The following is a 27,071-nucleotide window of genomic DNA, read 5'->3' as shown; positions in this document are numbered from 1 at the left end:
ATCGGAGGGCGGAGGGAGCGATCCTGGTGCTTGCTGTAAGCATCAGAGCTGGAGCCAGGCAGGCAGGCAAGGAGGAAGCATGCTGCCCTCTCCACAGCCGGTGCTCGCGAAGTGCTGGGTTTGCGGAGGGGGCGGGTGCTTCCTCCTTGCCTGCCTGGCTCCAGCTCTGATGCTTAAAGCAAGCACTGGGATCGGAGGGCGGAGGGAGTGATCCTGGCGCTTGCTGTAAGCATCAGAGCTGGAGCCAGGCAGGCAGGCAAGGAGGAAGCACACTGCCCTCTCCACAGCCGGCGCTTGCAAAGTGCTGGGTCTGCAGTGGGGCCACGTGGAGCGATCCCAGCGCTTGCTGGAAGAAGCTGGAGCCAGGCAGGCAGGCACGGGGGAAGCGCCGGGATCAGAGGCGGAGGCAGCGGATCGCCCCCCCCCCCCCCCCCGGAGGAAGGTACGTATCTTCGCTCCATAAGATGCACACACTTTCCCCCCCACTTTTTTGGGGGGGGGGGAGTGCGTATTATAGTCCAAAAAATACGGTAGCTGATCTTCCCAAGCAGGATAGTTTAAATTGCCATTTCAGAACCCCATTCCATAATTTAAAAATGTAGAAAAGCTGCTACTTTAGTTAAAGTTCAATACTACAGCATATCAGTGATCTCCTGTGATGCCAGTGTAACTGACAATCCTAGTTATACTGGCAATTCAAGACTACTTTTAACTAGTTTGAAGGGTGCACTCTTGGCAATCCAGCTACAGAAATAGTAGAAACAAGCCACCTGGTATCCATGAAATTTACTTTTCAGTCAAGACCATACACTCTCAACTTCATTTTTCACAAAAACTAAGAATCTAGCTCCCATGGAATAGGCACACTTTTAGGAATATTCTCCATCCTTACGAACTTGCTATGACATTAGCAAACAAGAAATTAGGAACCACCCTATTTGCATTTTGTTACAACATTGTCCAGAAATTTAATGCATCAAGTCATGAATACCTTATTGTAGCTAAATAAAAAAAATAACCTATCAGATATCTTCTATTATTGAATATTTTAATCCAATGTAAATCAAGTTTTACTCAAACCAACCGTAAGAAGTTCAGCCGCTCTTGGACCTCCTGCACATGGCTGTACCTACTTCCTGGTCTTACAGTTTGCGGATCATAATCTCCATGTTCTGTAAATTTAACATAATCTGTCGTTATACAAGAAAAGACTAAGTGAGAACTAAATAATGTTTTAAAAATTTCTCTGCAAGCTATGTCATAAGGGAATGATCAAAGTATTATTTATTAATGACTACTTTATCATATTTAACACACATACACGGTTTATTTTAAACCTGAGCCTTTTTTGGTAAATTAATTTAGATACAATGCACATCCCAGCCAAAATGTTTGTATAATTATCAAAAGTTACTTAAATATTATCTTTACAGAAAATAATGAATACCACTCTAGAACAGAGGTGTGCACAAAAAAAGAACACAGGATTTTTTGGATTCAAATATAATGAACTCATAAATTCCATTTAAAACCCCAAATTCCAATACTGATATGGTATCCAGATTCAGGATTTTTTGGGGGAGGGGGTGGGGGGGGAGGAATCCTGACATTTTTTTGCTCCATTATATACTATGGGACCATTATACTCAATGAAAGATCTATCTGGGGGTATCCAGGGGCTTTTTGAGATAAGAGGCACAAATTTTCAGCATAGCTTCTGGCAGCTCTCCTCAGGAGGCTCTCCAAGTTTCGAAAAGATTGGACCAGGGGATCCAATTGTATGGGCCCCCAAAGAACATGCCCCCATCCACCAATGTTTTCAGTGGAAGGAGGAAAAAACCAGCAAAAATAACAATGACTGATTTCAAACCAGAGTCTCTGCAGGAGATAGTTTCTGTAGTAAAAACTGAAGAGGGGGCATTTTTGCAAGCCTAGCAAAACCCAGCCCCCTTCCTCCCAGTTTCTACTGCAGACATTACTACACCCACCTCTATATCTGGCTGAAAGAATTTTTCCAGCTGGATATAGCCAAATGCAGACCCCTACTGCAGAAGTCTCTTCCAACTTCTCAGAAGACAAAAGTATTCAAACTATAATGTTTAAATATATATTAAGACAAACAGGGAATCTCTGAGGACTTGCATGTGAGGCGACATGATATTCTCCCCTCCTCTGCTGCTTCCTGGGCCCCCTGCTATTATATGCAGGTGCTTGGAGCAGTGCTACCCAACAGTGATTGGCTGGGTATGCTTTCTGCTCCAAGCCTTCTCTTCCCCAGATGCCAGTAGACAGCTGATTGGGTGTCTGGACTTATGCACTTTCCTCTCCAATCCTCCGCCCACTTGGATTCCCTCAGATTTATAGAAATATCTTTTCTGTACCTGGCTTCACTGCGCGGGCTTTTTGATCCATACTTGGAGCCAAAGTTCAAAATCAAATATATGGTAAGAGACAGTGTAGTATAGTGTAATTATCAGAATGCTATACTAGGTCTGAAGAAATTGGGTTTCAAACCCCTTCTCAACCATGAAACTCAATGGGTGACCTAAAAAAACAGGTTTCCTACCTGTAACTGATGATCTTCGAGTGGTCATCTGTGCAGTCACACTGATGGGAGTAGGCGCCAGCGCCGACTTCGATCGGTAAACTTCAAAAGCTGCGGATTTCCGCGCCGACGTCCCAGTGCGCATGTCCAGAAGCCCCACCGCGCATGCTCACTGGGACGGGAGCGGACATCCCGCCAGTTCCTTCTGACCGCCGCGTCAGCCCCTCAGGAGGGACCGTCCACAGCGGGGAAGGAGGGCGGGTAGTGTGACAGCACAGATGACCACTTGAAGATCATCAGTTACAAGTAGGAAACCTGTTTATCTTCTTCGAGGTCTCTGTGCATCACACTGATGGGAGATTAACAAGCTCAAGGCCTACCTGGAGGAGGGTGTGACGGTCCATCACGAGGAGACAGACTGCAGCACAGCACGGCCCACAGAGGAAGCTTGTCTACGCCTCAGGTCCAACGCATAATGCGACACGAAGGTATGTGCCGATGCCCACGTGGCAGCCTTGCAGATGTCTTGCAGGGGAACTCCCCTCATGAAGGCAGCCGAGGTTGCCACCACTCGCGTCGAATGGGCCCGGAGCGGACCCAGGAGAGGGGTTTTGCAGAGGAAATAGCACAACCGGATCACCCCCGTGATCCACTTGGACAGCCATTGGGAGGAGATCCGCTGACCCATGGAGGACCTGGCATACGAAACGAACAGCCTGGAGTCCTTCCGCGACGGGTTCGTGCGATGAAGGTAAAAGGACAATGCCCGCTTCACGTCCAAGGCGTGCAGACGACGTTCCGAGTCATCAGCCGGTGACGGAAAATAGACCAGCAGGAAAATCTCCGAGTTGAGATGAAAAGGCGAAATTACCTTGGGCAAAAACTTGACATCCGGACGGAGCATCACCCCGTCCGCTGAGAAGATCAGGTAGGGGGCGTCACACCGTAGCGCCGCCAACTCCCCCACCCTCCTAGCAGATGTAATGGCCACCAGGAAAGCCGTCTTCCAAGCCAGGAGGTGAGGAGAACACGAGGCCATTGGCTCAAAGGGCTTCACCGTCAGTGCCCTATGCACCAGAGGCAGATCCCATGCTGGGGCGGGGGTCCTTACCGTGGGGTATAACCGCGCCATGCCCTTCAGGAACCTCTTGGTGTCCGGGTGCGTGAAGACCGAACGGCCCTCAACCTGACCATGCAGTGAGGAGACGGCCGCCAAGTACACGCGCACCGAGGACTGCGCCAGGCCCTTGTCAAGCAGGGCAATTAGGAAGTTGAAAATCACCAGTAGTCCAGCCATGTCAGGCCGTGACGTGCGACTCGAAGCAAACTCAACAAACGTCGTCCACTTGGCAGCGTATGACTTCCTCGTAGAGGATTTTCTGGAGTTCATCATGACGAACTGGGCCCTCTCGGAGACCCTGGGGGTCCCAGCCGCCAAGCAGTCAGCCGAAGGTGAGGAACATCGTGGTGGAGGACCCGACCTTGATGGGAAAGCAAAAGGTCCGGGACCTGGGGAAACTGATGAAACGTCCCGTTGGATAGGCGTAGGACCAAGGGAAACCAGTGCTGCCGCGGCCACCACGGCGTCACCAGGATCCCCTGTGGACGCTCCCGCAGCAGTTTCTGCACTACCTTGGTGAGCAGTGGAATAGGTGGGAAAAGGTACACTGTGTGGAAAGTCCAGGGTACCAGGAGACCGTCCCCGAGTGCTAGCGGGTCCGCTCCCCCCCTGCAGCAGAACAGTTCGCACTTTGCGTTGTGCCGTGTGGCGAAGACGTCCAGCACTGGGGTTCCCCACTTGTAGAAGACCGGACTCAGGAACTCCCAGTTCAGTTCCCACTCGTGGAACAGGGCCCCCCCCCGACTGAGGGAGTCTGCCTGCACATTCCTCACCCCGGGGAGATGGGCTGCTCGAAGGAAGACCCCCAGCGACCTACACAGCTCCCAAATTCTCATAGCTAGGTGGCAAAGGCTGCGAGACACCGTGCCTCCCTGCCTGTTGATGTATGCAATGGCCGTGGTGTTGTCGGTCATCACAGCCACCGATTTGCCCCTCAGGAGAGGCTGAAAAGAGTAAATGGCGTGAAATATGGCCAGCAGTTCTAAAAAGTTTATGTGTTGTTGAGCATGTTGGCTCGGCCACCTGTCTCCCACACACACGCCCATGTGGGCTCCCCAGCTCCACAATGATGTGTCCGTCGTGATCGTGAGAGAGAGCGCTGGTCTGTGGAAAGGTGCCCCTTCCATCAGACGCTGTTTCTGCCCCCACCAGTCTAGGGACTCCAAGACGTCCGGCGGCACCGTCAGCAGGCGAGAATGTGGCTCGAGGTTGCATTTGAAGCTCCGTAGGAACCAAAGCTGCAGGGTCCTCATCATTAACCTCGCAAATGGAAACACCGCCGTCGTGGCTGCCATAAGCCCCAGGAGACGCTGAACCTTCCGTGCGGAGACTGTAGGATTCCGCTGGAAAGCCCCGACCATCTGGACAATGGCGGCTGCCCGATCCGGGGGGAGAAACACCCTGCACTCTCGTGTGTCCAATATCGCCCCGATGAATTGCACCCGCTGGGCAGGTTGGAGATGGGACTTTTTCTGATTGATCTGAAGCCCCAACTCGCCCACCAAAGCTAGGGTGACTGCTATGTGCTGCAACAACAGCTCCCTGGTCTCTGCCACCAGGAGCCAGTCATCGATGTATGGGAAGAGTGTTATTCCCTGCAGCCGCAGGTGGGCAGCAATCACCACCATAGTCTTGGTGAACACCCTTGGAGCCGTGCACAGCCCAAAGGGCAGTGCCCTGTATTGGAAGTGTTCGTCCCCGACGGTGAAGCGTAGGAACTGCCGGTGGAAGGGGTGGATTGAGATGTGAAAATACGCATCTTTCAGGTCGAGCGTGGTCATCCAGTCTCCCCGTCCCAAAAGCGGAAGGATGTATGGTAAGGTGGTCATCCTGAACTTGTCGCATCTTACGAACACGTTCAGGGCCCGTAGATCCATAATGGGCCGAAGGCCCCCATCCCTCTTTGGGACCACAAAGTACCGGGAGTAGAAACCACGCCGCAGCTGGTTCGTGGGAACTCTCTCGATCGCTTGCTTGAGGAGGAGGGAGCAAACCTCCTCCCGGAGGGTCTGTGAAGGGTTAGAGATGAAAGTCGGGGTGGATGGGGGGTCGCAGAACTCTATTCCATAACCCTGAAGGATTATGGACAGCACCCAATGGTCCGACGTGATGCGGGCCGAGGCAGGGAAATAACCGGCAAGGCGGATAAGGTCCGAGTCCACAGGGCCGCCCAAAGATGGGAGGCAGTCAAAGGCCCTGTTTTTGCTTGGTGCCCTTCTGCCTGGGTAGAAGGAGGCGAGTATTTGGGCTTAGGCTGATACTGAGGTCTGGTAAACGCCACCTGCTTCGAACGCCACTGTCTCTCTGGCGATTTCGAATAAGGCTTCTTTTGCCACGTCTTCGGCCATTGCCTCTTAGCTGGTGTACGAGGTCCCGACACTCCCAGATTTCTCGAGGTTTTTATACTTTTATCCAGCTCTTGCAAAACAGAGTCTGTATTTGAGCTGAATAGGCCCGAGCCATCGAATGGAAGGTCCTCCACATAGGCCTGCGTATCCTGTTGGAGTGCCGTGGATTGAAGCCATGAGTGTCTGCGGAGAGAGATGGCCGTGGTCAACGCTTTGGCACACGTGTCCCCTGAGTGCTTGGCTGAGTTGAGTTGCTGCTTCGCCAAAATCATGCCCTCCTTCTGTAGTTTCCGTAGTGCGGTCTTGGCCTGCTCCGGGAGCCCAGGATGGTGGATACTTGGTCCCACAGGGCATACTGATATCTGCCCATGCAAGCAGCATAGTTTGCTATCTTGACCCCCAGGGAGCGCGCAGAGTACAGCCTCCTACCCATCGCATCCAGCTTTCTACCCTCCTTGTCGGGGGGTGTGGAATGGGTCTTTTTCGCCTTCGAAGACGACAACACCACCACCGAGTTTGGCTTGGGATGGACATAAAGGAACTCGGCTGATGACTCTTGGATCCTGTACATATGGTCCAGCCTGCGGGAGGACACAGGCGTGGACGCTGGCTTGTCCCAGGAGGATTTGGCAGTCTGCAGCATAACGTCGGTGAGTGGTAGCGCTACAGCAGTGGAGGTATCTTGTTGGACAATGTCAAAGACTGTGTCCGTAACGATCGGTTGTGGATGAACTGTCGGGAGGGAGAGCGTTTGTGCCATCCGTTTAATTAGATCGCCGTAAGACTTAAGGTCTTCCGATGGTGAAATGGGTTCCTCCTCCGAAGTCTTCACCGGAGGCAACGGTTCATCATGCGATGAGATCTCCCTCTCGGGCGACGAGCCCTCCAAGGACCTGGGAGACTCTCCCGAGGAGTCAGACAGTTCAGATTGCTGAAGCGGCTTCGGAGACACCGGTGCGGCCAGGATGGACTTGACCTTCACCGACGGGGTGCCCTGATCAGATTCCTTCCTACGCACCTCCAGGGGCTTCGACACCGACGGGGCCTGCTTCACTGTGCGGAAAGAAGTACGGGACCAGTACGAGGTCTCGGACGCCTGGTCCCAGTCCATCTGTCGTGGGGGGAGCCACGGGTAGGGTGGCTGCATGGGGTAAGCCCCATACAAGTACTGCCACTGGTGGTCCCATGGGACCTGGGCTGCAGCTCCGCATGGCGAGCGGTCTGCTTCTCTGTAGCGAGGAGAGCGGCTGCTAGAAGAGCGATCCCGACATCGATCTTGCGTCCGGACCGATGGGCTGCTCGTTCACGGGGTGAGTCGGCCAAGCGGGCTTCGATCGGTACCAACACGTTGGGCCGATTCAATCTCCGAATCCGAGATAACAAGCTGGGTCGACCTCGATTCCATCGGGGTACTCGACTGGCGTACCGGGGAAGCGAAGAGCTTGAGAGGAGGGACGACCGGAGCCGTCGGATCCGCAGGAGACACCGGGGCCGAGAGCGTCGCCGATTTGTGTCTCTGCTTCTTGGCCTTCTTCCCCTTGTCTGCAGGCGCCCCTTTGTCCTCCTTAGGCCGTTTAGCTGTCACTGAGGACTCCGAAGTCAAAGCCGAGCCTGATCTCTTTCGGGGGCAATCGGCATCGGAAAGGGCCTGGTCGGTATCGACCGGTTTCGATGCCGACTGGTCCGACTGACCAGATGGCTGTTCAGCCTGCTCCGCCAACAGACAACGCGGGGAAAGTGCCTGCTCCATCAGCGCCACCGCAAGTCGAGCCGCCCTGTTCTTCCTGGTTTGGCGCGAAAATTTGGCACAATGGGCACAGGAATCGGGCCGATGTTGCTCGCCCAGGCACAGCAAACACAACTTGTGCCCATCAGGAGGGGCAATTTTACTCCCGCACAAGGAGCAGCGGCGGAAAAATCCCCACCGTCTTTCCATACGAGGAAAGGTAGCAGCAGGAAAGAAAGGAGGGAGAGGGGGCCCCGAAGGGCGGGAAAAAATACCCCGCTCTCCCGCAGCTACAACTAACTATCTAACAGCTAAACTAACAACTATACTATAACTATACTAAACTACAACTATCTAACTAACAATAATACAAGAATAGTCAAAAAGATAAAAGTTCACTGACCATAGCAGAAAAAGATCGACTGATCAGCGCGGCGGTCAGAAGAGAACTGGCGGGATGTCCGCTCCCGTCCCAGTGAGCATGCGTGGTGGGGCTTCTGGGCATGCGCACTGGGACGTCGGTGCGGAAATCCGCAGCTTTTGAAGTTTACCAATCGAGGTCGGCGCTGGCGCCTACTCCCATCAGTGTGATGCACAGAGACCACGAAGAAGATCTAGTATTTCTCTCTCAGTCTAACTTACATCACAGATAGTTTCAGGTGCTTAGCTATGCTGATGTGAAGTAGAAGATTCAAGTCTAGCAGTACCTTAAAAAACAAGATTTCTAGACATAAAGCTTCCAAGTCAAGACTGACAATATCTTATGAAGGGAACTTTGCCTCTCAAAAACCTATACCCTGAAAATCTTGCTGGTCTTTAAGGAGCTACTTGTATCTTACATCACAGAGTTGAAGATTTTCTCTCTCATGCCAAAGAGATTTGATTTAATTTAAAAGTTAATGTTTCAACCAAATTGCATTACAATACAAAACTGAACATGCTAAAGCTTTGTAAAATAGTGGTTGATATCCTTTAGTAAAGCAAGCTTTTAAATCTTAGTATGTGTTACATTGTACTCTACAAATCCCTCAGAGTAACCTACAACTCCTTAGTATTTAAGATATGTAACTACTTTAACTTACCCTTAGCATACTGCCTCATGCTTTCCATATATGCTGAAAGATTCTCTGCTACTAAAGTTACTAAAGCATGATTGTGCTGAAGTTGATTGATTAAGTCATGACGATAGAACACATGGGGACTCCGCTGAGTTTGACTGCAGTTAAAACATGTCAAAAGAGTTATAGGTAGTATTTTATCACTAAGAATTTTTAATTATCCCATGTGACCTAAGAATTATCCCACTTTCCACCAGAAAAATGTGAATCCATAGCAGCTATAATTTTATATAATTAAAATCACATAAAACAAATCTTAGATGTGCATTCAACAGATCATGTTAAAGCCAAAGCTGTATTTACAACAGGTAAGTTAGAGGACAGCAAAACACATTGAATGGTTTGCTGATGAAAAATATATTTTGTTATCTTCACAATTATTCTTCCATTTATATCCATATTCAAGTAAGAATCCAGAGAATTAACTAGGGCATTCAACATAAGAGATGCCATGATGGATCAAGCCAATGGCCCATCCATCCAACACAGTGTCACACAGTGGCAAAAAATTCTAGGTGTCATCAGGACGTCCACCAGAGGGGCCAGATTCCAGAAGCCCTCCCGCTATTGTCCTAAGGCATCAAGAATAAAGAGCATCACTGCCCCAGAGATAGTGTTCCATCTATGCCTTATGACTAAAAGCCACTGATGGACCTCTGCTACATTTGAAAGGTTTTCATCAAAAGACTAAGAAGATATTGGATTTATATCCCGCCCTCCACTCCGAAGAGTCTCCGAGCGGCTCACAATCTCCTTTACCTTCCTCCCCCTCAACAGACACCCTGTGAGGTGGGTGGGGCTGGAGAGGGCTTTCACAGCAGCTGCCCTTTCAAGGACAACCTCTGCCAGAGCTATGGCTGACCCAAGGCCATGCTAGCAGGTGCAAGTGGAGGAGTGGGGAATCAAACCCGGTTCTCCCAGATAAGAGTCCGCACACTTAACCACTACACCAAACTGGCTCTCCAGTTTCATTCTATGAACAGCAACCTCCAGAGCCATATCATACTGCAAATTTCTTTTGAAGGTTATTAGGTTCTGAGCATGGTTTTTCACAGAGAACTACAAATAAATCAAAAGTCTCAACTGAAGCACTGAGTTAGTCCCATGGTTCTTCCTTTTGAATCATGTCATTTGGAAGTAACACCAACTATACTGCAAAAGGGAACACACCCCACACCTATTCTGTTCCTTATAGCAACGAACTGCTCTAAAGCAATATGCCTGCTTGTCAAGTCCAGATACTGGTCCAATACTGCAAATATTTGGGACACAGGTCAAACAGAGTTGACTGTAATCACTGTCTTCCCTCCAGTGTGGAGCTTGGGTGAATTTCTTAATTCCTGCAAAGCTACTTGGCTTGCAAGGACCATTTTGAAATGATCTGCTCGCTGCTTGAGGCTCATTTTGATCATAATTGCATATGCTGACCAATGGAGAACACAGAAGACAGAAGAAAAGATTACACTGGTTGAGAGACTAGACAAATGTTCATTAATATATATTATGACTTATTCCCTTTCGAATTTTAAAAGACAGAAAAAAAGATTACATCTAAATTGCCCATATTAGCTGACCCAATACACCAGTGTATCTATCAGTATAGGTTTTATTCAGACATTTGTTTTGCCGACAGGGAAGCTTTCCTTTCATGCAAGATGCCTTCCTGCCTACTGAAGGATGCTCATACCAGAAGAGGAGGAAGCATCCATTGAAATCAGAACGGAAACATTAGCTCCAATACTGTGTATTATTTCCTTTATTTATACACTAAGTAAAGAAACAGGCAAACTACATGACCTATGCAGCCCAACATTTTTTAAAAAGGTAAAGGTAGTCCCCTGTGCAAGCACCAGTCGTTTCCAACTCTGGAGTAATGTCGCATCACGACCTTTTCATGCTAGACCTTTTACAGGGTGGTTTGCTATTGCCTTCCCTAGTCATCTACACTTTACCCCCAGCAAGCTGGGTACTCATTTTACCAAACTCGGAGGGATGGAAGGCTAAGTTAACCTTGAGTCGGTTACCTGAACCCAGCTTCTGCCAGGATCGAACTCAGGTCATGAGCAGAGCTTGGACTGCAGTTCTGCAGCTGACCACTCTGCACCACAGGGCTCTACATTAAACAACACATTAAATGAGTGAACAACTTGTACTGAAGACTCACCTTAAGTTTTGTGGAGCTTCACCAAATAAGCTACATATTTCTCTAATTTGTTTCAGTGCAGGAATGACCCATTTGTCATTTGTGCGAAGTTCCTCTATAAAACGATCTATCCATTGTATTTTTTGAGTATCTCGGTCCTGAAAAAACCATTTTTAGAATTTTAGCATTAAATATATAAGCAATGTATAGGTAGTTACAGATTTCTGGCTCTATATTTTAATCACTAAAGATAGGATCATACTAATGCTCATGTATGTGTATCTTCTCTCACTATCTCCTCCTCACAACACCCTATATAACCCTGAAAGGCACGGTTACAGGTACATAGACCCAGTCAGACAAAAAACCCATACAGAAGCAACAGAAAAGACTGGATTTATACACCGCCCTTCACTACCTGAAAGAGTCTCAGAATGGCTTACAATCTCCTTTCCCTTCCCCTCCCCACAACAGGTGGAGTTGAGAAAGCTCTGATAGAAACTGCTCTTTCCAGAACAGCCTCTGGCAGAGTTATGACTGACCCAAGGTCCCTCCAGCACGTGCATGTGGGAGGAGTGAGGAATCAAACCTAGTTCTCCCAGATAACTTAACCACTACACCAAACTGGCTATAGGAGGGAAGTGGAAAATGAGGCAAACAAAACAAAACTTTTTTTTATTTCTCCACCAGTTCCATAGACAGAAAAGAGGAGATTTTGCCTATTCCACCTTCTCTCACCACATGGCTTCTTTCCACAAGAGTCACCCAGCAAAGCAGTTTCAAAGGTTACAGATGCTACCTGGATAAGCGAGAAGCAGGCAAAATACACTTCTACAAATGTTCACAAAATCGAGCTCCAAGTAACCCCAACTACAGATATTACCTGTGAACAACTATAATCTAATATTTTAATGTGCGCACTGAGAGCCTGGTCCATTATATCAACTGGAACATCATCACTATGAGCTAAATTCCACAGAAGATTCAGTACTTTGTGTGCCATCACGCCATCCTTATCATCTTCTGCAAGACGACGAATTAGCTCAAGTAGCTTTTCACGCTGCTTTTTGCTTGCATTTGTCCAGCTTGCCTACAAAACAAGATATCATCAACACATTTTCAAATTCAATGCTTCTGCCTAAGTTACTTGATCACATAGACTTGGACATATTATCTTTTTAATATGTATATGTAATGAAATCCAGGCCATGGAGGTCCAAGCCATTCTCTGGGATATAACTGCTTGGGTAGTTGCACTGCCTCAGACCAAGCAAACAATACAAACACCCATAAAATCCTGCCAAACCTGCCAGAAAACACATAGGTTCCAGGATATTATTGCACCACAAGTAATCACACCAGTTAAAATACAAGAAAAGGATTTATTTAAAAAAAAAAGGTTTGAAAGAAAACATAGTGTATATTTTTAGACTTCCACATGGAGAAGAAAACAACAAAACTAACTGAACACCTAACTCCAAAAGTAGTTGCAAACAGTGAAAGATTTCTCTGGTGCAAGGTAGGTACTTACAAATATTCATAAGGAGTCCAGAACAGAAAAGTGTGGTTCCAGCCTACAAAGCAAGGTGCTACATACTTAAGGCACAAGAGCCATATTAACAGTAGTGCCCCTGCTTATTCTTAAAAGTATATTCGTGAGGCCCTCTAATCAGGTTACACTTATTAACCTAGAACAGAGTATGAATAGGTGAATCTTCTGAGAAGGTGACATCAGTGTTTTCTCTCACAAGACATATTCTCACAAACTTAATGATGGAGCTCTAATTGGAAAACAATCCTAATCCCCATCAATGCCTTGAACTAATAAAGATGGCATAAAGAGAATACCGGAATCTGTTCCCAACAGCAAATGAGCTACAGGTGTGATAATGATTTAGCTACCCAAGTTGTTAACTCTTAAGCATCATTTCAATGGGGAGAATGACCAAGACTACTACAGTATATTCCTAACTGAATATCTAAGATATTTACTAAATGTACTTATACAGAACACTATGGGTTAGAAAAGAACGGGTATAGCAGGAGTTAAGTGGATAGCACTGCAAGTCACGTAGTGAGCTGTCTTTTAAAATCTTGAGGAACTGAGAAGCAAGTTACTTTAAGATGAGCTTTGCTCATCTGAGTAGAGCCTTCTGTGGATGCACTCTGCAAATGTGGAAAATCAAGAACTCCCCATACACATGCATTCTATGTTGTGGTCCCCACCTTATATGAAATGGTCTACCTGATGAGGTCAGGACACTCAAGTCTCTCAGCTTTCCAAAAACTATGCAAAACTAAGAAGAAGAAATTGGATTAATATCCCGCCCTCCACTCCAAATCTAAGAGCAGCTCACAATCTCTTTTATCTTTCTCCCCCACAACAGACACTCTGTGAGGTAGGTGGGGCTGAGAGGGCTTTCACAGCAGCTGCCCTTTCAAGGACAACCTCTGCCAGAGTTATGGCTGACCCAAGGCCATTTCAGCAGGTGCAAGTGGAAGAGTAGGGAATCAAACCCAGTTCTCCCAGATAAGAGTCCGCACACTTAACCACTACACCAAACTGACTCCCCTTGCATTAGTTCCTTGAATTAGAACTAAATTATTCAAGAGGGCTTTTTGTACAGGAAATAGAGCTGTGCTGTACAATATGGTTCAAAAAGAAGCTTGGAGTAAAGAGTTAGGCCTCTGTGGCCTAACACAGGAAGTCCTATGGCTCGATTTGGGGGGGGGGGGTTCAGGTTTGGGATGCCAACTCCCAGCTCCTGATGGTGTGCCGTTAACCCGGCTCTTGATGATATTCCATTAATCCCTGGGCTCTCTATCAAGAGCCTGGGTGTGATCCTGGATGCCTCTATTTCAATGGAGGCCCTGGTCACAAATATAGTGAAAGTGGTGTTAAACCATCTACACAAAAAATAATCACATATGACCTGGCACATTTTAGCTTGCAGAGGCTTTCTTCAGAGGACAAATAGTACAAATTACAACATACAACAAAGTCCCTGTTACACTTGTAAGGCAATGCAACACCAAACTGTTGCTGACATAAGGCCAGTTACATTTGTGGCTTCCCAACAAAAAAATTTGTGTCATTCATTTCCAGATTGGAACGTTCCATTTTGGATCCTAAGTTAAAGTTTATTGTCTTTAAGACCGAAGCATGTCAGGTTATATATGGTTCTTTTTTGTGCATTTGTCACTTTGATGATTTTATGAGGTTTCATTTGGCCCCTACAAGGTTTTTTTTATATTTTCTATATATGACTGAGGATCTGCCTACCTTAGGGACCGTCTCTCCCCATATATTCCCCAGAGGGTACTTAAATCCGGATCGCAAAACCTACTAGTAGTCCCTGGGCCGAGGGAGGCGAGATTGAAGGCTACTAGAGAAAGAGCCTTCTCTATTGTGGCCCCCCACTGGTGGAACCAACTCCCAGACGATGTTAGAGCCTTGCGGGACCTTGCCCAGTTCCGCAAGGCCTGCAAAACAACGTTGTTTCGAATGGCTTTCAACCAAAGCGTGTAGATGCCCAATATCATTGAAGAATGGCATGATATAGCACTATTGTTTTATGACTGTACTGTACAAAATTTTAAATTGTAACATGTCTTAATTTTTAATTGATATATGATGGTGATTGTGTTATATTTTATTGTTGATGATATGATGCTGTTAGCCGCCCTGAGCGTGCTTCGGCGGGAGGGCGGGATATAAATATGAAAAATAAATATATAATAAAATATTTTTGTAATAAACACATGCACTTTTGTCTATAACTATTGATGTTTTTAACTTCTGGCCCCTTATTAGAACTCCAAACTTCCTTTGGAGGATTTTGCTTGGTTGGTTTAGTTTCTTTTCCCCTCTCTTTTTGGTTGATTTACCATCTGCATCTGATTAAACAGTTGGTCCCCTTCTTGTCTCCCCCAAAACTAGCCATAGTGATCCATGCAATGGTCATCTCCAGGTTAGTTACTCTCTCTACACAGGGTTACCCTTGTAGCTGACCCAGAAACTACAACTGGTCCAGAATGCGGCTAGAGGTGTTATTATGGGAACTTCTTTTAGAACCCATATCCAATGGGCTGCACTGGCACCAGATTGAATACTGGATCAGGTTCAAGGTTTTGGTGTTAGCCTTTAAAGACCTAAACAGTCACACTCTAGTGACAAAAATCCACTGGTGATCCCTGGCCCAAAAAGCATCCAGCTGTCCTCGACCAGAACTTTGGCCCTGGCTCTGACTCGGTGGAACGCTTTTCTGGATGAGATCTGGACCTGGCGGGACCTAATGCAGTTCTTCAGGGCCTGCAAAACATTGAGGGCAGCAATTGGCTTCTCTTCATTTTCTTTTGGGGGGTGGTGTTTTTGCTTTTTTTTTAAATATGTGCGTGAGTGCACCTTCTTTCTCCTTCCTGCCTCCCCCTTCCTTTTAGATAGATTCCAAGCCATTTACTACCCTCTGAGATGCTATGCCATCTTCTAGCTGTGCTGCTGGATTGTATTTTATTATATTTATTGTATTCAGTTATTGATATTTTAGATTCTATGTTTTATTGTTGATGCAACCTGCTGAGTCCTGTTTACAGGGGAGGTCGGGATATAAATCCAAATGAATGAATGAATTAATGATATTGACTTAATCTGTGTAATCCACATTATACTGACATATTCTGTGTAATCTGCCTTGTGCCCAAGTAAAAAGGTGAACTATAAATGACATATTAAAAAAACAAAATAGTATTGCATAGAAACAGAGTTAACATTTTAGGATGTTAGAATATCAAGGAAAGTTAATCTAACCAGTTGAGAAGTGTGTATGAAAAAGCTTTTTTGTTAATTGCACAATCACACCAGTTGTTCATGCTGCAAAAAACATTTTTAGTAGTATTGTAGGTTTGATACTCCCCCCCCCCCCAAAATACCTCTTTATAAAGTAACTGGTTAAGAGTATCTTATAAACTACTCATGCCAACTATCCAAATACTAAAGAATACTAAAGAAGTTATTTGTCTTTAAACTAAGATATCACAATTCTGATTCGCGCCCATCCCTAGTTCAGTGATGGCATTTTCCTGTTATTCCACTTCCTTGTTCTTCTCATTCAAAATTAACAGATGGTTCTTTTTCAGGAGAGGAGCACAAACTTCAGCAAAATTTACTTTGTGAAGTATCCATTTAACACTAAGTAACATCAAGATAAAAGCTCCTTGGCTTAATTGAAAGGTTACTTTGCCCAAAGTGAAACAACTAACTTCAGTTACTTATAGCTCAGTTTCCTTGGAATACACTGACTAGCTGGAATTTAGATGCTGCCAGATAAAATACATGATCGTATCGATTTGATTAAAATCATAATAGGATAAAGTTGTCTGAAAAGGAAAGTCCCCTAATCTACATTTTATTTTTATTAGAAAGACTACTCAGGGGGATGAACTTGTGGACTCTTGGAATTCTGAGAAAGGGTTGCGGGCTCCATGACAAAGTAAAGCTTTAAATTTCCTGAATAATCAATACTCAGTTATTTTCAAATTAAAGATTCTGATAACATACTACATGGTCCCTAACCAAAGAACTTGAATTAAAAATCTGCCTAATAAAATATTTAAATTTTGTATTTTATTGTTCTTCACGATTTTTGTTCTTTATAATTTTTATATTTTATTGTTCTTTATTATTTGAATCAATGTCTTATCTTTAGGGTTCAGATAAGAGATGAATATGTACTGTTACCTTAAAACAATCAAAGAGATGGTCTAGCTGTTCTGGAGAAAAATCCCAGGCCAGTTTTGCAAGGAGGTCATGTACATTCTTCACAATGGCTTCATGTTTTCCTGCCTTGGTAAGAAAAGATTAACACTATGAATTTTATATTTCTATTATAGAAATTTCCTAAAAATTTCACTACAGTTCACTACTTCTCCAAGCCATTTCCAAATATCTTTTTCAAGAACTGTATGTTGCTACTGTTTTAATCTCCTCTGGAGTCGTTGAAAACCTTAAAGATTGTTGAGAGGAAGGGGAAAAAAGGACAGTTGAGTCTGGTTTATTAATTTAGTTTATCTGCATTCCAACACGAGGAGAGGTTCCAAAATTGCATACAGCAACTGTAACTGACCATCCTGGTGGTTGATATCAGCATTAATGCCAACTGTATTGTGACAGAATATATCAGTGACTGTATTGTGATGGAATATATCAGAGGAGATTAAAACAGTAGCAACATACGGTTCTTGAAAAGACATTTGGAAACTGGAGAACTTGTCTGCAGTCAAATCAAAGTGCTACAGTGAACTTTTTGTATCATTATAAACTAAGAGAAACTTGCAGAGGTTTACAGAGTTGTTGGGCTTATAATTTATTTATTGAGAATTTGTGACATTTTGAGAATACATTTTGTAGCACTGTTAATTCATTAATACACCATTATTTTGTATTTTTGAGATTTGGCAGTTATATTTACATGGTGCTTATGTTGTCTTGTTTTTGATATGAAGTGCCACAAGCAGACCCACAGAACAGCCGTTTGCTACCTTCACCTTATTGCTAAGGTCTCAGGCACCTCCAAGAAAAGCCACTCACTCTTGAAAGTCAAAGGACTGCTGGAAATGACAAGAGTGGGAAAATACACACACACACTTGCTCTATTCACCCTTAGGTTCCAAAATAATAGACTAGGTAGGATCTAGTGGTAATTTCCACTACTGGAAGCAGAAGTGATTTTCACCAACTCACCTTCTACTGAAGACACATGCTGTTCTGTGGGGACCCCTGCCCTGTTAGAAGCAGCATTTTAGGGAACATAAAGGGCTACAACAGAAGGGAGGGAGGCCAGAAAGTTTTGTTCGGCTAATGCAATTCACTCCTGGTAGTGGAAATTACTGCTGGGTCTATCCCATTATATATAACTTGACTGAAATGCTAAACTGAACTACATTAACTGCTTAAAGAAGGGGAATCAACAACCATACTCCTGCTTTAGTAGGCAGCACTGTACGTGTGAACTAATCAAAATAATGCCACCTACACAATAACTATAACAATGCACACAAGATTCAGGGAGAATGAAGTTTTAGTTTACATGCATATACCACAAAACAATGCAATTCAATTAATATAAAAAAAAATCACATCCATTAACACCCTACCTGTGCAGCCCAAATGTTGTCAAGGTCTTGTAAGGTGAGGGCCTTTTCTTTGATGACAAAACGAAGAATTTTCTCTAACTTTTCTACATACTGCGGTTGGTGCAAACTATCCCTCAGGACAATAGATAAGATATTATTTTGCTGGATCCACTCCTAAATTTTTAAAGGGTAAGAAGCATTAGAGAAAGCTAAAATAAAACAGTATTTCAATTGTTTTTATTTCTAACGAGTAACATTATAAAACCTTCCTTTTTTGTAAAAACATGAAATGCAAGGTCTTGACATTGACTTCCACAACTTCTTTTGACACGAAATTATCTCCAATAAATCCAGGTTGTGTACACATCTCAGATTACAGTACAGATATGATGTCTGTATACAGAAGATATATAGTTGGCACCAAGAACCAGAAGTACACTCACTGTCTATTATTAAAAATAATTTCTACCTCAATTTCTAATCTAATAGATTTAAAGGGTACTTAAAATGTAAAATCCATAACACTAATTTAAATCTCAACTAAAACAAACCAATAGCAGCAATGTACACTAAAAGAGTACCTGGAGGGAAATTCAGCAAATTCTACTATAGCAGATATAGCTCAACATTAAGTTGGAGTGTCTCAAAACCTGGGAGACTAGCAGAGAAACCTCTGAGGAAAAGAGTTCTATAATCCTGGCACAGTAGCCCTCCTCCCTGATGACATGGTAAGTCTCAAATGAACACCCACTTTATAATAGTGAACTGTTTGGGCATATGACTCAATCACATAATGTCTAAGAACAAACAAGTAGATAAGACCCAATCTAAGAAATTCAGTAACAAGGAGAGCAATACACAAACTAGCAATCTTCTCATGAAGTGACTAATGGCATAATGCCTTTCAGTGTTCCTGTTCCATCTCCTCAATATCCCAGCCCTAACCTTTATCATTGTACCCTGCATTCTTCAGCATTAAACGCAGGTAAAATTAAGCCAATGACCCCAACTAAGACCAAATTTGAGCTTCCTATGGGAAACATGCATAACAAAATCTTAGCTCCACTGAACTGCCATGACCAATTTTACTTCTTATTGGGAAAAAAGTTCTGACATGAATTGTTGATTTTAAAATGTTGTTAGCCACTCTGAGCCTGTAAAGGGAAGGCATATTTCTGTAACATAATGGTTCCTTCGACAAGGAACAGGTCACCCATCCTTTACTGCTCCCCCTTCCTTTACAACCTTTGGGCAAGTAATAAATCCATCTGGTCTAAGGATGTTTATGCTACAGCCTGGCTGTTACCACTTTCATGCTGCCTCTCCCCCAGGTTCACACAGTCTTAGCTGAGTTGAGAGAAATGTGAGAAAGAGAGATGTTTTTAATAGCCTAAATTCCTTATCAATAATATAGTATGTAGTAACCTTTGAACCCATGACTCAAGTTGCATATGTATGATACCGTTTGACATTATCCTATATAGCAACTGTATAACACTGTGTATGTCATTACTTCCAAGGCATGTGTCCTTGGTAAAGCTTCTGAGTTTCTTGAATAAAGCAACTTTTGATTCAACAACAAAAGGCTGATTATTGAGAAATACTGATCCTTGACAGCAAGATACAAATCTAATGAAACAAATAAATAAGCAACAGCCTGCAATTAAAAACATTGTGCAAGTGAACTTACTGCCATTCTTTCTGCTGTAAGCCACTCCTCCTCTTCAGGATTGCCATGCCGATGGGTATAATATGACACACTAGATATTACCTTGTTAACTTCATTTAGTGCATTCATTTTTCCATTGAAAGATGAAATTTGCAACAACCTATTGAAAAACAAAATATGTAAGAGCAGCAAAACAGACCACCAAAAACAGTCACCCCAACAGAAAAAGAGCCTTACCTAAGAATCATTTTTAATCTAAATATTTCTAAGTTTTTTACAGTTTCCTCTTGACCTGGAACTCTTGAAGCTAAGTTTTTCAGAGATTTGATTATCATTGACAAAGCATCATTTTTGGCTTCATTCTTGGCTTCTTTTTTCAGTTCATCATCAGTTAAGTTTTCTAAAAACTGTGGAACCATTTCTATAATTGGAAGAAAGTATTTCTTCACTGTATGCAGTGTTAGAAATTCATAGCACTGTCCAAATGGTCTGGAGGAGGAAAAAAAAGGTAGGTAAAGAAAAATAGATTACCCTGTGCAGTATTTCAGTAAATCCTAAGAGACCAGTACATTCTTTTAGGGAAATTTAAGAAAATAAGTTACCAATGAGAAGCAGACTTCATTTGAAAACCAAATTAATTACTCATTGACTTTCGGGCATGCAGGACATAAGTAAAATCATATAGTTAACAATGAAATTTTTTTAATGGTGCAAATATTTCAACAAAGGTGGTCAATACATATCCATTTTCATGCTTGAGAAGTCAACACTGCTAATATCTTCTAAAGTTTGCACTACTGTATTGTTGACAAAATACCATCCACATACAAAACAAATGGCCTACAAGGGAAAGTTCTGCCAAGTATAAAGTTTGTAAACCATTTTTGTGTTAATTCAGGAAACTTTATTCAATTTGGGCTGCCAGGTTGCTCTAATATTAAAAATTCTAGTTCTCTTAAAGGGTCAGAATGTTGGGTATTTTAACATTTATTTTTATTATATTATATTATATATATATATACACATACACACACACGGAAGCTACAAAAATCATAGTAACTGAAGCAAAATTGGAAGGTGAAAAAGTAATCTGAAGGATTTTAATGTTGTTCAGCTGATACATCACCTTAAACAACCAAGACAAGAAAACAAACTTACTTGATGAGAGCTGCAATAATTTGCACATTCAGTGCTGATCCACTCATAAAACGATCATGGAGGATCTGAAACCCATTTAATGTGCCAAACTTGTTGATGAGATCTACTAGCCAACCCTGTAAAATGACATTTTCTTGCTTTACAATTTCTACCACAAGAAACTCATTCAATTGCAAATAATATTCCAAACACTACATATAGTTTTGTCTGATACTGGAAAAAAAATCTCTTATATGCTATCAACTATTTCCAATTATCTTGTGCATTTAAATGATATCATACCACCAGCAATTAAATATTAAATGCCAAAAAAAACCCCAAACCAGAGTTGAACTCTTATAAGTAATTACTCAACTTAGAGAGCTGATTACAATTTCCCTTGATGTTCCATTCCCTGTAACTTAGCCTTCAAGCCATTTGTCAAAACTATTTTATAATTTGCGACTGCATAGATGAATATGGCTAAATCACATGTGTACTTTTTAAATCTTGCCCAATAGTAAAATCCTTCATTTCTGCTGTTCAGAAATGTTCTGTAGGTGGTCAGTCCAGGGAGTAATATGCTGGTTGCAAAGTGAATTATAATAGGGGCAGCTAAAAAAGGATATGGGCAAGTTGAGTCAACTTGATCCTTACAGTAAACTTTAAAAAAAAGTTTCTCAGGGGAGCTTATATAAAATGGCCCTTCATCTCAGCAGAAGGTAACACACTGTATCCAAGTAACATGAAAGAGAGACAATATTTTGAAACTGTTAAGTAAAAGAAATATTTAGACAATTCAAACATTTCCTGATAAGATAAATGGAAGTAAACAGGGGAGCATTACCAGTCAGTTTTGAATTTTAACATAGCCCGATCATCATTTTCATACAGCTAATTTTTTCCAGTGTATCACTAGGATTTACTCATGTTTAATATTGCAAGCTTCGAATCAATTGAGCTAAGCCAAATTCCCAAGCCACGAATCAATTGTTACTAGCTGTAGTAAAGATTGTAGAACACTATATTCATGGAGTGAAAGTTTGAACTGAATAGCTTGGTACCATGCTATCGTTGATATCTGATGGAGTCCAAGTTCTAGCCGCACCGCAGCCAAGGATACACTGGGAAGAGAGACCTTACAAAATAAAGTTTGCTGGAGCTTATCAAGAGGATCCAGTGGTCTACTGACCCAAACTGGGGCGGCATAAAGCAATATGGGAAGAAGGATAGCTTTGTATGACTTTAACAAAAGTGGAATAAATGGTCCATCTTTGGCATGAAGAATTTCTTGAGAACGGCTAGTGTCATTTGACTCTTTCTTATAACAGAATATATATGGGAGTTCCAGGATGTTATTATTAAATGTAACACTGAGATATTTGTGACATCAACTGTATAGAAACTCTCAATATACCTCGATGCTGACTTCTGCTGATACCAGTTTGCCCTGTCTAGCCACAACACAGGCTGTACACTGTGCAATAAGTTTGATTAGGGCTGCATGAATACCTTCTTCAAATCACTTCTGTACTTTTGGTTTAGTGCACAAGCACCAAATTTATGTATTTATTTATTGTTTGAGTTTGTATCCCATTTTCCCTACACCAGGAAGCTGCTGAACTGACATAGCTAAATGAGTATGTTTAATGGGCATTTTTAGTTCAAAAACTGCAGATCAACACACCTTTGGTGACCGTGGGTCTGGAGGACGAGCATAAAGTTCATCTTCAGCTAGCTGAACTCCAGCAGGAACTGTTTCAGAAGGACGCGTACCATTATAAAGATGGAACTTACAATGAGGATTTAAGGCCATTGCAAGAAGTTCAAGAAGAGGAAACCAATCTTGGGCCAGCTTTGCCACACAGAGTTCAACTAGACGGTGAGTATTGTTAATAATACACCTCTATTAAGGAAGAAAAATAGTTTAGCTGTTTTGTCTAGTAGTGAAACTCCATCATGTAATTACAGTAAAACTCTATAAACCCTTTCTTTTGTGAGCTATTTACTAGGGCCCTTTCATGTTAAGCCCATGCAGACTATAGAACATAGCTTCCCCAGTAATCCTGGACAATTAATTTGTTTTCTAGTGTACTGGAACTACATATACAAGTTGGCTGCAACAACACAAACTTACATGAATCTCAAACTTCCAGCCGCTCACAGCCTCATCAGTAAGGATTTTTGTGAAAGAGATTGTTAACCCATCTCTAAAAAATCGCTGACACGCTTCACTTTTGACATCAAGGCCTGTGTTAAAAAAATTGATGAGGAAATTGCATTGGGTGGAGTGGGGATTAGCAGCATACACAACATTTAGAACAGAGGTGGCCAACGGTAGCTCTCTAAGATGTTTTTTGCCTACAGCTCCCATCAGCCCCAGCCATTGGCCATGCTGGCTGGGGCTGATGGGAGTTGTAGGCAAAAAACATCTTGGAGAGCTACCGTTGGCCACTCCTGATTTAGAAAACAGTTTCAGGCCTAAATGTAATCAATACTAAAATATTCAGAAATTACATTAAACAAAACATTTTGAAGTGTGCACTGAAAGGTAAGACTTGCATTCCTGTATTACCAGCACTAACTTGCATTAAAAGATCAATGATATTTTATCAATATCAGGGTAACTGGAGTTCCAGTGATGGTGAATCATGTTTCCAACCTTCAAGAGTTAAGCTAAGAACCCTGAAACAGAAAAATGCCCAAAACCAACAAACCCTCTCTCCAGCAGTTAATAGGAAAGGGACAGGATTTCTGTGCATGTTCTACACCAATGGTTCCCAGGCATGGACTGTTCTGGTACTTGAAAACACATGGCAGAGTGGGGAAGTGCCTGGTCCTGCTGCACCACAGGCCTGATCATGATCAGATCCTCAGGGAATTTTTAAATGACCAAAGTTCAGCTGTTAATTGGTGGTGGGATCCAGGGGTCAGACCCATGTCTAGGTGTGCCATCATGAATCTAAGTGAGAATATCTATATAGGAATGCATATACTCCATAATATTAAACATATTATTAGAATTTTTTCCATAGGAATTTTCAACATTAAGATCTCACATGATTATTTTCAGTCTAACAGCAAACACAAAATCAATTCATTTTTGGGACTGAGAGACATTCTAAGGGACATTTTGATTTATCCTTATGTTTTTTGGATTTCTCAGAGTTGCAACTGTGAGCCAAAGCAACTGAATCTCCTCTCTGCAGTGGTGGTGGTGGAGGCAGCAGAAATTGTGCTGCAGATGCTCCTGACATAGTCAGGCATAGTGAGGCTTCAAGCAGAAGGTGGCAAAGACTGAGGGTCCTGTTCTTTCTTGTTTGCTTCATGAACTTAGCACAATTTTGCAGTTGTTGACCCAAGGACCCTTGCCCATGCAAATCAGGTAAGGTTAGTGGCCGTCAGTAGAAGAGTTTTGCTCAGCAACATCATTTACCTTCCATATGCTAATGGTCTTTTGCCTCAGAGTCTATTCCCAAGAGGGAGGGGGGAAACTGAGGAAAGTTGTGAGGAAAAACTGAAGGAAAAACTCACAGCTTTTTTTGAAGGTAATAAAGAGGAATGTCTGAAGGGAAGTAAAAAATCAGAAGGAAAAATACCCAGAAGAAATGATGTTAAGTGGTTTCCATTATGACAAAGTACCCTGAAGAACTAATGGTGTGGCGGAAAAAGAGGAAGTGAGTGGAAGGTCATCTCTCCTTAGCTCCAGGCATTCGCAGTCACTGCCTGCTCCCCAGAGCTAAGGAAAGAGCACGCCTAAATGGCATTAGAAACTTTTTTCAAACTGAGATGGATCTGGCTACAGTACCCAAGTGTGGGACTGCACTGACACCACAAAGATCTAACCATTTCAGTCAAGCTTGCAAGTTCTAACCTAACTTATGATTAATATATTTTCAAAACTTGTTTTGCATCTTTAAAGTCTCCAAGCACTGAAGTGATCAGTCACATTTCAAGGATCCCATAATGATTTTATTTATGTCACTGATTCCCTCAGTGGTTCAGATGTATTAAGAGAGATCATATAAGACCTTCCTATTCATCCAGTATCACATTTTATAACTCATAATTGATTTTATGGCTGTCAGTTATCAAAGAACAACTACTACAATAACAGGACAATACAGGCAAACACCTCTTGCCCGGAATCTATGTATTTGTGGTGCCCCAGAATATGAGGATCTTTCCATTATGTCTTGTATTTGTCCCCTCTATTAGGGGACTACTCAATTTTTTTGAAGTTATCTTGGCTCACCTAAATCCAAGCAGAGAGACTCCATGCTTAGTACAGAATCTTTTATCTGATGCTGACCAACATCACTTACATGGTACCTTTATCATGTGCTTGATACCAAGAAAATCCATGCTAAAACTATGCTTGATGCTGTGCAGAGGCTACAGCTCAGTGTACAGAAGGTCCTAGGTTTGATCCCTGGCAACTCCACCAAGGTGAAAGACTTCAGCCTGAAACCCAGTTTGAGCAGAAAATACTGACTTTGATAGACCAATGGTCTGATTTAGTACAAGGCAGATTTATGTTTTTAATCTGTGGTTACTTTTATTGCATATACAGGGCTTGGAATTTTTAACTCTACTCCTTTTAAATATCATTCTTTTCTTTTAACCTTTACATTCTGTATATTTCTTTTTTAGCCTGAGATTGCAACATTCTTTGGCCATTTGCAGTAAACTCTACTGCTCCACACTACATTGTATCATTTACCATGAGAAACTGGTAGTCTGCATTCTCTTTTATTCCCCTTCAGTGAAGGTATTCTGTCTCCTTTCACTTCTTCGTCACCTCTACATTACCTTTGTGGGGGGTTTCATTCCCACAAGTCTCTCTTCCCCATATAAATCCACTGTACTCAATAGCGTTCTACTTCTCCCAAACTTCAGTATAGTTTTCAAATATTAACAGTAATAAAAAAGCTGACACTTCATATCCTTTGCTTAGCAAACATGGTACCATGTGCTCAAAGAAACAGGAACACAACCAAAAAACATACCACTGCTAACCAGGTGCTCAATGCTCTTCTACAAAGTTCTATTTTCAAATTACCTTTTTTACTAAGATCAATAGCAGCTTCTAGAAGAACTTCTAACTCCCCTTTAGGCAATACAGGAACAACCCATCGAGGTCTACAAAAAAATTAAAATATAACATTTTAAATTGCAGTAACATTTGCCTTCAACTTCTTTAATCTGGAAAAGACTGAGCCACAAAGACAATTCCCAAGAAATAGCTAATAACTCAGAATATTAAATGTCCCATGTTGCAGTTTTTAAAAAAACCCTTCAAAATGCATCAGTTAATCTCTCTGCGGATATTAACTAGACAGCTGATATATGTGTAACTTGCTACAGGTAAGAAAATGCATAAGGGCTTTAAAGAAATTACCTGTTAATCATGTCATCCAACTTGGCCAGGTCAGTGTGTGGAAATGCAGGCTCTTCATCTTCAAGTTGTGGTGGAGCATCACCTTGACCCTGTTCATCAGGAGGCGTAGCTGGGGAATTCTCATTTGAAGAATCAGGTGAGGAAGTCTGAATTAAAATTATGTAATTAAGTGACTCTTTCAACTCAGTACATCGTTTCACTAACATGGGGACCATGACTATGCTACTTATCTGCACAAATACTATTTCACAGTAACATTTCTTAACTTATGTGCATAGTTCTCAACTGGTTCCAGGAACCTTTCATCTGCTGCTGCACTACTGAAATGTAGGCAGCTGGATAACGTAGACACCCATCTACAAAGCAAAATTCTAAATTCAGATTAAATTGATTAAATTGCCTCAAATAAAATCGCCCGCAATGAGGAAGAAAAATTGCCCATTTTTGCTGTAGTATCCAGTACTGTTGTTCATTTTGTTCATGAGGCTCTTTTCAACTTTACAAGAGGATCTTCAGAGCAAAAGCAAGCTGCTTAGGGACAGCAAGGAAAGATCCATTCTACTAACTCTTTCTGTGATCTCAATCCAGTCTATTAAATTTAATGTCTTTTTTAAAAAACCAAAACTTCTCCCAAAAGCTGAAAGAAACGATGATTCTGCTTTTATGTTTTAACCAAACTCTTACCAGTAGAATCATCAGTTTACACAGTAAAATTTTCTAGAAGTTTTCTAGA

The 27,071-nt window shown here is 42.8% G+C and overlaps 1 protein-coding gene across 1 annotated transcript in view; it reads right to left on the bottom strand.

Moving 5' to 3' along the window:
• The window catches only part of USP9X (ubiquitin specific peptidase 9 X-linked), a 148,656-nt gene that overhangs the window by 85,950 nt on the left and 35,635 nt on the right, over positions 1–27,071 (bottom strand). The window contains exons 3-15 of the mRNA XM_060234133.1: positions 26,339–26,484; positions 26,000–26,079; positions 23,075–23,187; positions 22,625–22,843; positions 20,959–21,074; positions 20,038–20,289; positions 19,822–19,960; positions 18,153–18,305; positions 16,738–16,842; positions 11,884–12,090; positions 11,022–11,158; positions 8,822–8,955; positions 1,085–1,172 (exon numbers count right to left, since the gene is read on the bottom strand). Of these exons, the coding sequence (XP_060090116.1) occupies positions 1,085–1,172; positions 8,822–8,955; positions 11,022–11,158; positions 11,884–12,090; positions 16,738–16,842; positions 18,153–18,305; positions 19,822–19,960; positions 20,038–20,289; positions 20,959–21,074; positions 22,625–22,843; positions 23,075–23,187; positions 26,000–26,079; positions 26,339–26,484 (1,889 nt within the window). The remainder of the gene's footprint in view (positions 1–1,084; positions 1,173–8,821; positions 8,956–11,021; positions 11,159–11,883; positions 12,091–16,737; positions 16,843–18,152; positions 18,306–19,821; positions 19,961–20,037; positions 20,290–20,958; positions 21,075–22,624; positions 22,844–23,074; positions 23,188–25,999; positions 26,080–26,338; positions 26,485–27,071) is intronic.

This window comes from Heteronotia binoei, chromosome 3, assembly GCF_032191835.1.
Source record: "Heteronotia binoei isolate CCM8104 ecotype False Entrance Well chromosome 3, APGP_CSIRO_Hbin_v1, whole genome shotgun sequence".
NCBI classification, from domain to species: domain Eukaryota; kingdom Metazoa; phylum Chordata; class Lepidosauria; order Squamata; family Gekkonidae; genus Heteronotia; species Heteronotia binoei.
This window is presented reverse-complemented; position numbering and strand designations above follow the sequence as displayed.